Genomic DNA, 12,631 nt, shown 5'->3' with positions numbered 1-12,631 from the left:
AAAGCACATTCAACAATGTATCAGAGTAAGTGAAAACAATAAAAAGCTTAATCCTAAATCAGCAATTATACTATTTAATTTAGATAGGAATCCTAGCAGTAATGCAATATCATTTAACTTCCACGCTAACATAATGTACTTTACCCTTTCATAGAATTTTAGAATTGGAGGGAACCACAAGGGTCATCTAGTCCAACCCTCCGCAATGCAATGCAGGAATATTTTGCCCAACATGGGGATTGAACCCACAACTTTTATGATTAAAAGTGTCATGCTCTACCGACTGAACTATCAAGGGCCTCACACTATCAAGGGCCTGTGTGCTTAATTGTCTATATTTACACTGATCTTCTACTGAAACTAACCACACCACTTTTAAGAATGCTGTCATAACAGATGCAAAATTCCATAGCATGAGAATCTTCTGTTAAAGGACACATTTTCTTAACGGTACTCCACTGAGAGGCCATATGCTGTAGCGGGGCACAGCCACAGCTAGCAATGATGAGAGCTCAAAACAAAAGTGTTCTGGATTAATTAATCTTAAATAAAGAACACCCTGCTTAAATTTTCATCAATAGATTAGAATTCTCAGTCATATGCAGGTGCACTCAGCAGTAAGTCTCACTGGAGCTTTATAAGGTGGGCTCTCAAATAAATATATAGGGCAGGGGACTTAGCTAATGTCCCATCAATGGAACCCCTGTGCAAGGACTTCCACTCGAGAAATGGGATGTTCCATCCTCTCCTCCACCCACATACTCCTACCCTTGAAATTGGCTCGGGGGGGGGGGCGTTTCATGCCGGGAAAACATGGTGCAAAAAGAGCTTTTAAGCTCTCTGCCTTGCCTGCATTTAACGTGCAGATTTTCAACCAGCCGGCCTTCAATCACATATGGTTGAAATCACACAAGTTAAATGTGCACACAATGTGATTTATACTAATATAACAGGTCAGGACACGTTGTTCCAGAATGCAAGGGGAAGCAATTCCTGAATACTTTTGTGCACTACACACAAACATAGAAGCCTACCAACTGATTCTCAAAGAGATGTTGGGGAGATGGGGATGGACTTCTGTTCCCCAATGCATACAACCAGGAAAAAGCTTTTTTTAAAAAAATAAAATAAAACCAACAATGTATATTTATCAAATAAAATGCTGCCCCTTCAAATTATTCTGAAACCACACAGAAATGGGAAGACAAACACTTTCAAAAGCCAGCAAAAATATGGAGGAAACCACCAGGAAAGAAGGCATTGTGAAGCAAATCTTCAAGATGCATTGGGGGTGCATAAAATGTGGTCAATTCAACATCCATGATCCTCTAAAGCGACCTGTGTAATTATTTTTATATTAATTTATTATCTACCCTTCACCCTAAAGTCTCAGGGCACGTTGCAACAATTAAAACACAATATTATAATCTAAGCTAAAAACAAAGCTAAAACAATTTTCAATCACAAAACAGAGTGGATCCTAAAAATATGCAGGTGTCAAAAATATACTCAGGTGTCAAAAGCCAGGAGAAAGGTGTGTGATCAGAATTCACTAACTGCTGTATAATGAAGATGCCTAACAGACCTCTGTGGAACATAATTGTATATGGAGATGTTATTTATCAGATTTTTGAGCCCAGCTTTTTTCCAGAATGAATCCAAGCATATCACAAATCCACAAAAAAGTAAAAACAAAACAAAAGCAAATGATAGGTTTCTGCTCCTTAAAATTCTATTATTATTATTATTATTATTATTATTATTATTATTATTATTATTATTATTATCATTATCACCATCATCATCAACAACAACAACCAGGATTCAGGGTATTGCTCCTTCTAAAGACAGCCTACATTACTTTTCCATCTTTCAATCTTTGTTTCAATGTAAAGGGACCAATAGTTAAACCATTAAGGATTTCAATAATATTTTTCAAACTGAAGAAAATGCTTATGTGAACTTAACCTACAGTGTTACTGGCTGATCTCACACTAATAGTATACCAACCGCTCCAATTTTGCTCCAACAAGTCAGGCTCAAAGGAAATGGTGACAGACAGCACAACAAATATGTTAATGGTTATACTGAATCAAAGTCTTATTTAGATGACAGTGAGGTGAAAGTGACTTAACATCAAAACAAAAAGCACTGTGAAATATTACAGTAATGCTGCATGTCATTCTAAAATAATGCCAACTTTAAAAAACAACAACTGTCTTTAATATGTTATTTCTTTTATTCTTTTCCCATTATGTGCACGGTGAGTCCCCCCCCCCATTAACTTGGTTGTAGGAACTCTAGTCTGTTTTTTCTTTTTAGAAAATATCCCAGTGAAATCTTTTTCAACGCAGCTTAGCTGTCAGAAAGTATGAATTCTTAGAATCTAAGAACTCCATATAGGGGATTTGTGAATCACCTTCAAGATTTACCTTTTTTAAACAAAAATAATGGCTAGAATTACACTTTGCATTATGATTTCCTAAGAAGGATTTACAGGAAATGAACTTCACACATCCCAGGCTGAATATATTCCTACTCCATTGCTGAGAATCCAAGTATTGGTACAATTTCCATCATATTATTTGCTGAAGTTATCTATGAAGAGTTTTCAGGACCAATTTTTCTTTCTCTCTTTTCCATCAAACCCAAGGAAACAGTGGAAGCTATAAACCAGTGCCTGAAAGCAGTGATAGACTGGATGAAGGCCTCCTTTTGGAGGAAGGGCAAGATATACCGTATTTTTCACCCTATAGGACGCACCGTCCCATAAGGCGCACCTAGTTTTTGGGGGGGGGAAATAAAGGGGAAAAATTTATTCCCCCCCCCCAGGCGCGGGGCTGGGGCGGGGGAAGCCCGAGCTTCCCCCGACCCCAGCCCCTAAACAGGCAGCTCTCTACAAGCTGTGGGAGCCCAGCGCTGGTTCCCGCTGCTTGCGGAGAGGTGCGCGAAGCCTGGAGAGCGAGAGGGGTCGGTGCGCACCGACCCCTCTCGCTCTCCAGGCTTCAGCGAAAGCCTGCATTCGCCCCATAGGACGTACACACATTTCCCCTTCATTTTTGGAGGGGGAAAAGTGCGTCCTATAGGGCGAAAAATACGGTACGTTTAAGAAATAATGATGACATTAATAACTAATCCAAACGACATAGGGCTTTTGTTGATTGAGAAGACAGATTACTGCCTAGAAAAGTATGCCACCTGCACACTTTCCTAGGCAGTATGAAACTGACTACCATTGCTTATGCTCTGGTAGCACACACATTAGCTTACTATAACATGCTTTGTGTATGGCTACCTCTGAAGACTGCTCAGAAATGACTACTGGTCCAGAATGCAGCATTAGGGTGTTATTAGAGATGGGCCACTATGAGCGTGTTAATTCAATTTTGCACTGACTTCATTGACCCAATTCAAGGTGCTGGTTTTGACCTTTAAAGTCCTACATAGTCGGAAGCCAAGATGCCTGAAGCACTGCTTCTTCCTGTCCGAGCCTGCCCAAACGTCAGTTCTCCAGAGGCCCTGATGTATGCTCTTCCAGCACATTACTTTGTATGATGTCACTCAGTTACCCACTGAAATGAAAGCTAGAAAACCTTCAATAGAAAGAGAGCTCACTTCTTGCATGCATCAGAGCAGCCATGCAGATTGCTGGAGAGGAGTGATGAGTTCTAAATGTCACAGAATACTACATTAATGGCAGTGCTATTTTTCTAGAAAAAGAGGTGCTGGAACTCACCATGAGCACCTCCCTCATTCTCTCAGAATAGCAATGACACCCACCTAAGAGGTGCCGGAACTGAGTTCCAGTGAGTTCTGGCTGGGGGAAAAAGCCCTGGTTATCAGTAAGCACCGTCCCTCATATCCAACTCTCTTGTGGCTACTTTGCTGCCAAAATTTATATTATAAGGTGCTCGAGACAGTTTAGAGAGCTTATGCATGTACACAGATGGCACTGCATAAATAATAAATGGTCTTCCTTTTTTAAATGATTCCATTTGGGTGCCACTTGATTTATACTAATGCTTTCTAAATTTTGTGAATGCTAATAAAGAATATATTTAGCTCACTATCTGAGTAGTGAAGACAATTAGTGTGGGCCAGTGGTCTGGGGTGAAAACAACAATCCACATGGGTCCACTCTCTGGTGACTTGGAATTTCAAATCCTAGTGTCCTGTGGAAATTACCGTATTTTTTGCACCATAACACTCACTTTTTTCCTCCTAAAAAGTAAAGGGAAATGTCTGTGCGTGTTATGGAGGGAATGCCTACGGGTGGCATGCCTACGGATTTTCCTCCTCTAAAAACTACGTGCGTGTTATGGTCTGGTGCGTGTTATAGAGCGAAAAATACGGTATTTTGATGTTGAATAGATTCCAAGGAGATTGGACCTGAAATCTAGTGAAAGTTAAGTGTGACCAAGTCTCATTGAAAAGAAGGATACTTAAGTTAGCCATGTCCATTGGTTTCAATATTCCATAATTATGACTAGCTTTGGCTAGATTAGAACATAATAAAACAATGTCCCCTTCTGAATTTTAGATCTGACATATTTGTTTTAATTTTTTCATATGGCCTACTGTTAAAACCTTACTGTCTCAAGTTTTAAAAATGAAGGGGGTGGGGATCTTTATATGACTACTTCTCATTTCAGTCCAGCATAGATGACAAGGCAATAGAGCATTAGCTACTACAACAAACAATTTAGAACAAATGTGCAAAACATTCCCCCATACACATAGATGTATGTAATAAATTCACGTAGTACCTTAACAACACCTGAAAAAGAAATAGACTTCCAAAAGGGAATCACATTGAAAAAAAGCATATACTCTAGATCTTTGACAAACGAGGTGACCTCTATTCCTTCTTCAAACATTTCAGGTGAATGTTCTTCCAGCATTTAGAGTAATTTTTCTACCCTTGGCTTTCCTTTGATGAGGGCATTCTTATGTCTTTATTACAACTGCTTCCACAAGATTAAGTTTTGCTTTTTAAGTTATTTGATTGTGCAATGACCCATTTATCATTTTAAGCTAATTATAATAGTAATCAAATTCTACGCTTCAGGGAATAGGTAGACAAGCTCATTTCATGTTGTTGAATAATTGTACAATTGGCTTGGCACATATCCTTTCAAATGTGTTCCTCCAATTAGTTATAGGTTACAATTCTCAAAAAGTCAAATAACTTAGCAACCTCAGACCTGCTCCCAAGCTACTTAGTTTGAAAATCTATGCACACTCACTTGTAAGTCCCCATGAACTCAAGCAAATAAAAATATGGTTGGAATTTTTCTTATAAATGTAATACAACTGCTTTATTCCATATGCAATTTCTCTGCCCATGTATGAGAAACGATATGGGGTGATACTGACCTTTACTTAAGATTATCATCATTTCATTATCTCTTTAAATCACCACCACCCCATGTCTCCCTCCATCTCTCTCTCTTAAGATCATCACCTCTCACCCTGCCACTCTGTAAGAGAGAATGGGGTAGTGAGGAGCTTAAGATATACAGAGTATGGGACAGCTCTGGCCCCAACCTGCACCAAAACACTACCCTGAGTTATGTAGCACTCAGTGGGAGACTCCATGTAGTATCAATGTTACTTGAGAAGTATTGAAAAAGTACCATTTTTAATTTGCAGTTGTTTGTAAATTTGTTTGCACTTGTATCCAGAACTATTTAGCTATTTATTTAGGCAACAGAATGGTCAAAACAGGCAGGATAGCAACAATAGTCTTTACTAAGACTAACACTACTAAGTCATAGAATCATAGAATCATAGAGTTGGAAGAGACCACAAGGGCCATCGAGTCCAACCCCCTGCCAAGCAGGAAACACCATCAGAGCACTCCTGACATATGGTTGTCAAGCCTCTGCTTAAAGACCTCCAAAGTAGGAGACTCCACCACACTCCTTGGCAGCAAATTCCACTGTCGAACAGCTCTTACTGTCAGGAAGTTCTTCCTAATGTTTAGGTGGAATCTTCTTTCTTGTAGTTTGGATCCATTGCTCCGTGTCCGCTTCTCTGGAGCAGCAGAAAACAACCTTTCTCCCTCCTCCATGTGACATCCTTTTATATATTTGAACATGGCTATCATATCACCCCTTAACCTCCTCTTCTCCAGGCTAAACATGCCCAGCTCCCTTAGCCGTTCCTCATAAGGCATCGTTTCCAGGCCTTTGACCATTTTGGTTGCCCTCCTCTGGACACGTTCCAGTTTGTCAGTGTCCTTCTTGAACTGTGGTGCCCAGAACTGGACACAGTACTCCAGGTGAGGTCTGACCAGAGCAGAATACAGTGGCACTATTACTTCCCTTGATCTAGATGCTATACTCCTATTGATGCAGCCCAGAATTGCATTGGCTTTTTAAGCTGCCGCGTCACACTGTTGGCTCATGTCAAGTTTGTGGTCAACCAAGACTCCTAGATCCTTTTCACATGTACTGCTCTCAAGCCAGGTGTCCCCCATCTTGTATTTGTGCCTCTCATTTTTTTTGCCCAAGTGCAATACTTTACATTTCTCCCTGTTAAAATTCATCTTGTTCGTTTTTGCCCAGTTCTCTAATCTGTCAAGGTCGTTTTGAAGTGTGATCCTGTCCTCTGGGGTGTTAGCCACCCCTCCCAGTTTGGTGTCATCTGCAAATTTGATCAGGATGCCCTTGAGTCCATCATCCAAGTCGTTGATAAAGATGTTGAATAAGACCGGGCCCAAGACAGAACCCTGTGGCACCCCACTAGTCACTCTTCTCCAGGATGAAGAGGAACCATTGATGAGCACCCTTTGGGTTCGGTCAGTCAGCCAGTTACAAATCCACTGAGTGGTAGCATAGTCAAGACCACATTTTACCAGCTTCTTTACAAGAATATCATGGGGCACCTTGTCAAATGCCTTGCTGAAATCAAGGTAGGCTACATCCACTGCATTCCCTTCATCTACCAGGCTTGTAATTCTGTCAAAAAACGAGATCAGGTTAGTCTGACATGACTTATTTTTCAGAAATCCATGCTGACTATTGGTGATCACAGCATTCCTTTCTAGGTGCTCACAGACTGTTTGCTTAATGATCTGCTCCAGAATCTTCCCTGGTATTGATGTCAGACTGACTGGGCGGTAATTATTTGGGTCCTCTCTTTTCCCCTTTTTGAAAATAGGGACAACATTTGCCCTCCTCCAGTCTGCCGGGACTTCGCCTGTTCTCCAGGAATTCTCAAAGATGACTGCCAGTGGTTCTGAGATCACATCTGCCAGTTCTTTTAATACTCTTGGATGCAGTTCATTTGGCCCTGGAGACTTGAATACATCTAAACTAGCCAAATATTCTTGTACTATCTCCTTAGTTATTCTGGGCTGTGTTTCCTTTGCTGAATCATTTGCTCCAAATTCTTCAGGTCGGGCATTGTTTTCTTTATCGGAGAAGACTGAGGCAAAGAAGGCATTGAGGAGTTCAGCCCTTTCTGTGTCCCCTGTTCCCTGTTTGCATTTCACCATCTTCTCCTCTGAGTGACCCCGCTGTTTCTTTGTTCTTCCTTTTGCTCCGGACATACCCATAAAAGCCTTTTTTGTTGCTTTTAACCTCTCTAGCAAGCCTGAGTTCATTCTGTGCTTTAGCTTTTCTGACTTTGTGTCTACACGTGCTGGCTATTTGTTTGAATTCCTCTTTGGTGGTTTCCCCCCTTTTCCATTTTTTGTACACATCCTTTTTTAATCTTAATTCAGTTAAAAGTTCTTTAGATAGCCACCCTGGCTTCTTTAGGCACCTTCCATGTTTCCGTCTCATTGGTATTGCCTGACGTTGTGCTTTTACTATCTCCCTCTTAACAAACTCCCAGCCATCATGAACTCCCTTTCCTTTTAGTATTGCTGTCCATGGGATCTCACACAGCACTTCCCTAAGTTTTATGAAGTCGGCTTTCTTAAAGTCAAGAAATTGAGTCCTAGTATGCTTGGCTGCTCCTTTCCGCTGTATAGTAAACTTCAGAAGAGCATGATCACTCACGCCTAATGATCCTTCCACTTCTACCCCACTAACCAGATCATCAACATTGGTTAGGACCAGATCTAAAATGGCTGTTCCTCTTGTTGCTTCTCCCACTTTCTGGACAATGAAGTTGTCTGCAAGGCCAGTGAGGAATCTGTTTGACCTTATGCTCTTGGCTGAGTTTGACGTCCAACAAATATCCGGGTAATTGAAGTCCCCCATTACTACTATCTCCCTTCCTTTTGCATGCTTGGCCATCTGTTCCAGGAAGGCATCATCTATGTCCTCCGTTTGGCTTGGGGATCTATAGTAAACTCCCACAATGAGGTCTCTGTTATTCTTCTCTCCCTTAATTTTGACCCAAATGCTCTCACTTTGGCTTTGAGGTTCTAAATCTTGGATCTCTTCACAGGTATACACATCCCTGACATATAACGCCACTCCTCCTCCTTTCTTGTCTGGTCTGTTTCTCTGAAATAGATTGTATCCCCCCATTATTACATTCCAATCGTGGGACTTATCCCACCAGGTTTCAGTGATGCCTATTATGTCATATTTAGTTTGCTGTACCAAGAGCTCAAGCTCATCTTGTTTATTTCCCATGCTTTGCGCATTAGTGTACAGACATTGAAGTCCATTAATCATTCCCCCGTGTCTCTTATTTAAGGATTTTTTCCTCCCACCACTAGGTCCGCGTGCTGTTTGCTCCATTTGGTCTATGACATCTGGATGATCATCTTCATTAATTGATAAACTCCTACCTTCAGGAGCACTGTCTCCCTCCCCCACATTAGTCAGTTTAAAGCCCTCCTGATGAGGTTTCTGAGATTTTTGGCAAAAACATTTCTCCCAACCGTTGTGAGGTGCAGCCCATCACTTGCCAGAAGTCCATCTTCAAGAAACTGCAGTCCGTGATCTAAGAATCCAAACCGTTCCTGTTTACACCATTTGCGAAGCCAGCTGTTCACTTCCACTATTTTCCCCTCTCTCCCTGGGCCACGTCGTTCAACTGGGAGGACAGACGAGATGACAATTTGTGCATTTAGTTGCTTCAATTTCCTGCCGAGAGCCTCGTAGTCTCTTTTGATCTTCTGGAGGCTATTGCTTGCAGTGTCATTGGTTCCCACATGAACCAAGAGGAAGGGGTAATTGTCAGTGGGTTTTATGATTCCTTGCAGTCGTTCAGTTACATCTTGGATCTTAGCCCCGGGGAGACAGCACACTTCCCGAGACATCTTGTCAGGCCCACAGATCACTGCTTCTGTTCCCCTCAGTAGGGAATCCCCTATCACCACTACACGCCTCCTCTTGGGTTTGGTCGGGGTTCTTCCGTGAGCTGTCCGTTCCAAGGTCGCCTGCACATTCCCTGAGGACTGACTTTGCTGCTCGTCTTCATATACCTGATCGACTGTAATGAGGGAGAGATCCTCAAATGGAGTATGCTCTCCGTCTTCCATGCTAGGGGAGAGGACCTCAAAGCGACTGTGTATTTCTAAACAATCAGAGTGAACCCTGGGCCTCCTACTTCTTTGAGTCACGTTTCTCCATATATCTGGCTCCTGTGTTGGTGAACTAGCCTCCTTCTCAAGGGAGTCCCCTGTCTCCTCCTTGGTGGGGACGGTGTGCTCTGTTGCTTCCAAGAAGAGCTCCAGCTCTCTAATTCTTTGGAGCGTAGCTACACATTCCTCCAGTTGCTGGACTTTGTCTTTTAAAAGGGCAATCAACATGCAATTGCTGCAGGTAAAGCTGCCTGCAACCTTTGGCAAGATGGCAAACATTGCGCAGGAATCGCAGGCGACTGCAGCTGTTCCCTCCCCTTCCATCTTGAGATTGTGTCGTTGGGGGTGGCTACAGAGGTCCTCCATCATAAAAAGCTTGAAGACAGGACAAATAACTTCCCCCAGAAAAAAAACCCTAGGTCTCCCCCAACAAACGTTTGAGACTAGCTCCCCTAAATCTAAAAGATGGGTATCAAGTCGGGCTGCTACATTTAATTTATCTGTTAAGATTGATTTAAAAGATTTTTAATTAATTAAAAATATGTAACATATCTGTGAAAAAAAATGCTAGTTTAATAAAAGTGCCAAAGTGCAAAGCTTTAAGGTTGTAAATCAATCAAAATCCCTGGAGAAAAAGAAGTTGAAATATGCATATAGGCACAAGGCACTATGTTGCACTAATATGTTGCCACTGAATTGCAATAGACGAGCACAGAAATAATTAAACAGAGGACAGCGGAACTGTATTTATTTTTCTCAGAATAAGATCATTTCATGGCTGCTCTCACATATATTCTAAGTAACACAAATGACTCTACATGCATGTATTTTGTACTCAATAAGCTGCTCCCAAGTACAGAAAGAAGCCTTAGAGAAGTTGAGAGCCCTGTTGCTACAATTCTGCATGCAGCAGAACTGTTAAATTTATACTTATCAGCATCTTTCTGGGACTTAATAAAACTGAATTCTAGAGGTGTCTCAGAGTCCCACAGCAATGCATGAGAAATGTCTGATTTTTGCATCTGAGGAAACAGAACTCCTTCCATTCCCTTTACGCAAAATTGTCTCAAGTCCAGTCTTGGGGCTAGACAGGAAGAGATGGACAATATGCTAATTGAAGAGCCTCCTGAAGGTGCTACTGAAAGATATTATAAACCTCTTTTATATAAATAGTAAATGTAAAGGTTAGCAGAGCTACATTATTAATAAAATATTTGCTGCATTTCAACCTCCTCCAACACACACACAAACACGGAAGTTGAAAAGGGGCTTGCTTCTGAACAGACATGCATAGAATTGCACTGCAAAGTACTCATTTAAGCACAAGGAGTGACTTCTAACCTGATTGCCACCAATTTAAAAACCACACAACCTATTTAACATATAGTGACTAAAAATTATGTTATTCAAAAATGTTTAACCATATGCTTTTTTAAAAAAACTCTTTTTCATTTTCAAAGGTTAAGGACATAGAAACATAAGGAGCTACTTTATACTGAGTCAAGCCCAGGGCTTTTTTTCAGCTGGAACTCACTGGAACTCAGTTTCAGCACCTCTCTCATTGCCATTCTAAGAGAATGGGGGGGGGGATGTTCATGGTGAGTTCCGGCACCTCTTTTTCTAGAAAAATAGCACTGAGCCAGACCATCAGTCCATTTAGTTGAATACTCCCTACACTGACTGAAAATGATTCCCCAGGATTTGTCCCCGAGAGGGGGCAATGACAATAAAGATTTATTATTATTATTATTATTATTATTATTATTATTATTATTATTTCAGACAGCCCTACCTGGAGACACGGCCATGCAAAGTTGGCAAGAGGTCCAGGTCAAATGAGAAATGCAGGCTGCATTTCAATAATCTTTACCAAAAGGTTCCCCTTTGCTTCTATCATGGGGAGCTTAGAGTAGGCCCCCTCAAAGTCGCAGGCCCATTCCAATTGGCCCCCTGCCCCCCCCTTTCTGACTTGCCTGGAGGTGCTGGGGATTAGCCCTGCAAGCAAAGCAACAGCCCATGTTTGTAATCCAAGAAACTGAGTAGCAGCAAAAAAAAAAAAAATCAACGATTTTGATTTGACACCTAATGGAAAAAATACACAATCACATCTGTGACTCCAAGTTACATAATCATAATCTATGATAGTACAGTAAATTTCACCAAGGATGGGGGGAATAACAAAAGCACGATTAAGCTGCAGTCAAGAAATTGTTCCACCGTTATATAGTCTTTGATGACTACACTATAAACAACAACAAAAATGTTAACTGCAACAATAATTACATATGAATTCATCATGACTGTGGGTGGTCAGGGAAATAAGCAGCTTTCAAGGAGAAAGATAATTTTTGGCAGCTGTGCTGTTTGAGGCTTAAAGACATGGGAAGGGAGTAGGAGCAGGAAAATTCAGGAAGAAACCCACAAGGCCACAATACAGCACTTGTGGATTTAGCTTTGCACTGGTGGCATTGTTTGGGTTGTAACTCTAACTTTAATGTGAACATTAAATATAAACTTTTTTAAAAAAATATAAAAATGTTACCATCAGAACTCAGTATTGCTCAAATACTGGGTTTTTTTGTTTTTAATAATGGGGAGAAGGGATGTTATTTATATGGGTTTATATAATGGTATCAATGTGTAGGAAGTTATACATGCTTCGCAGACTGTATCTATACAAACTGGAAATAAAGTATATTAACTTCCCTGATTTCAAAACGCTCTACAATATCCCCAAGGAGCTTTGATGTCTGACTAATATTAAAGGTCTTTTATGAACTCCAGTTAATGCATAAAAGGCAACAAAGACAACACCACAAGCCACAAGTAGGCTTTTCAGATCCAAATCAAACATTCTTTTAAGGAAGACACAATAACTATTAACAATACCTGCCAACATCCTACTTACCTTTGCAAACACTGCAGCACTGATTCTCTGGGAGGATGTAATCTTTTTCTGAGCAGTTCAATGGAGGACAGGTCTCCGTTACTTTTACTAAAATTCCATTCTGAAAATAGCAATGTTTTAAAGAGTTACACTGATGAAAATTCCACAGTTGCTTCTACTTTCTGTAATCTGTAATCAGAGACTGACATAAACAAAGGCTGCATACATACGAGACATTTAAAGCACAATCTTCT

General features: G+C 40.9%; 1 protein-coding gene across 4 annotated transcripts in view; it reads right to left on the bottom strand.

The window, feature by feature from the left end:
• Positions 1-12,631, bottom strand: part of NELL1 (neural EGFL like 1) — a 382,749-nt gene that overhangs the window by 239,912 nt on the left and 130,206 nt on the right. For all 4 annotated transcript variants that reach the window (XM_082195852.1, XM_082195851.1, XM_082195854.1 and 1 more), the window contains exon 11: positions 12,399-12,498. In XM_082195852.1, the coding sequence (XP_082051978.1) occupies positions 12,399-12,498 (100 nt within the window). The remainder of the gene's footprint in view (positions 1-12,398; positions 12,499-12,631) is intronic.

The sequence above is a fragment of the Podarcis vaucheri genome (assembly GCF_965113315.1).
Source record: "Podarcis vaucheri genome assembly, chromosome: 1".
Lineage (NCBI taxonomy): Eukaryota > Metazoa > Chordata > Lepidosauria > Squamata > Lacertidae > Podarcis > Podarcis vaucheri.
Note: the sequence above shows the minus strand (reverse complement) of the source record. Positions and strands in the feature narration are given on the sequence as shown.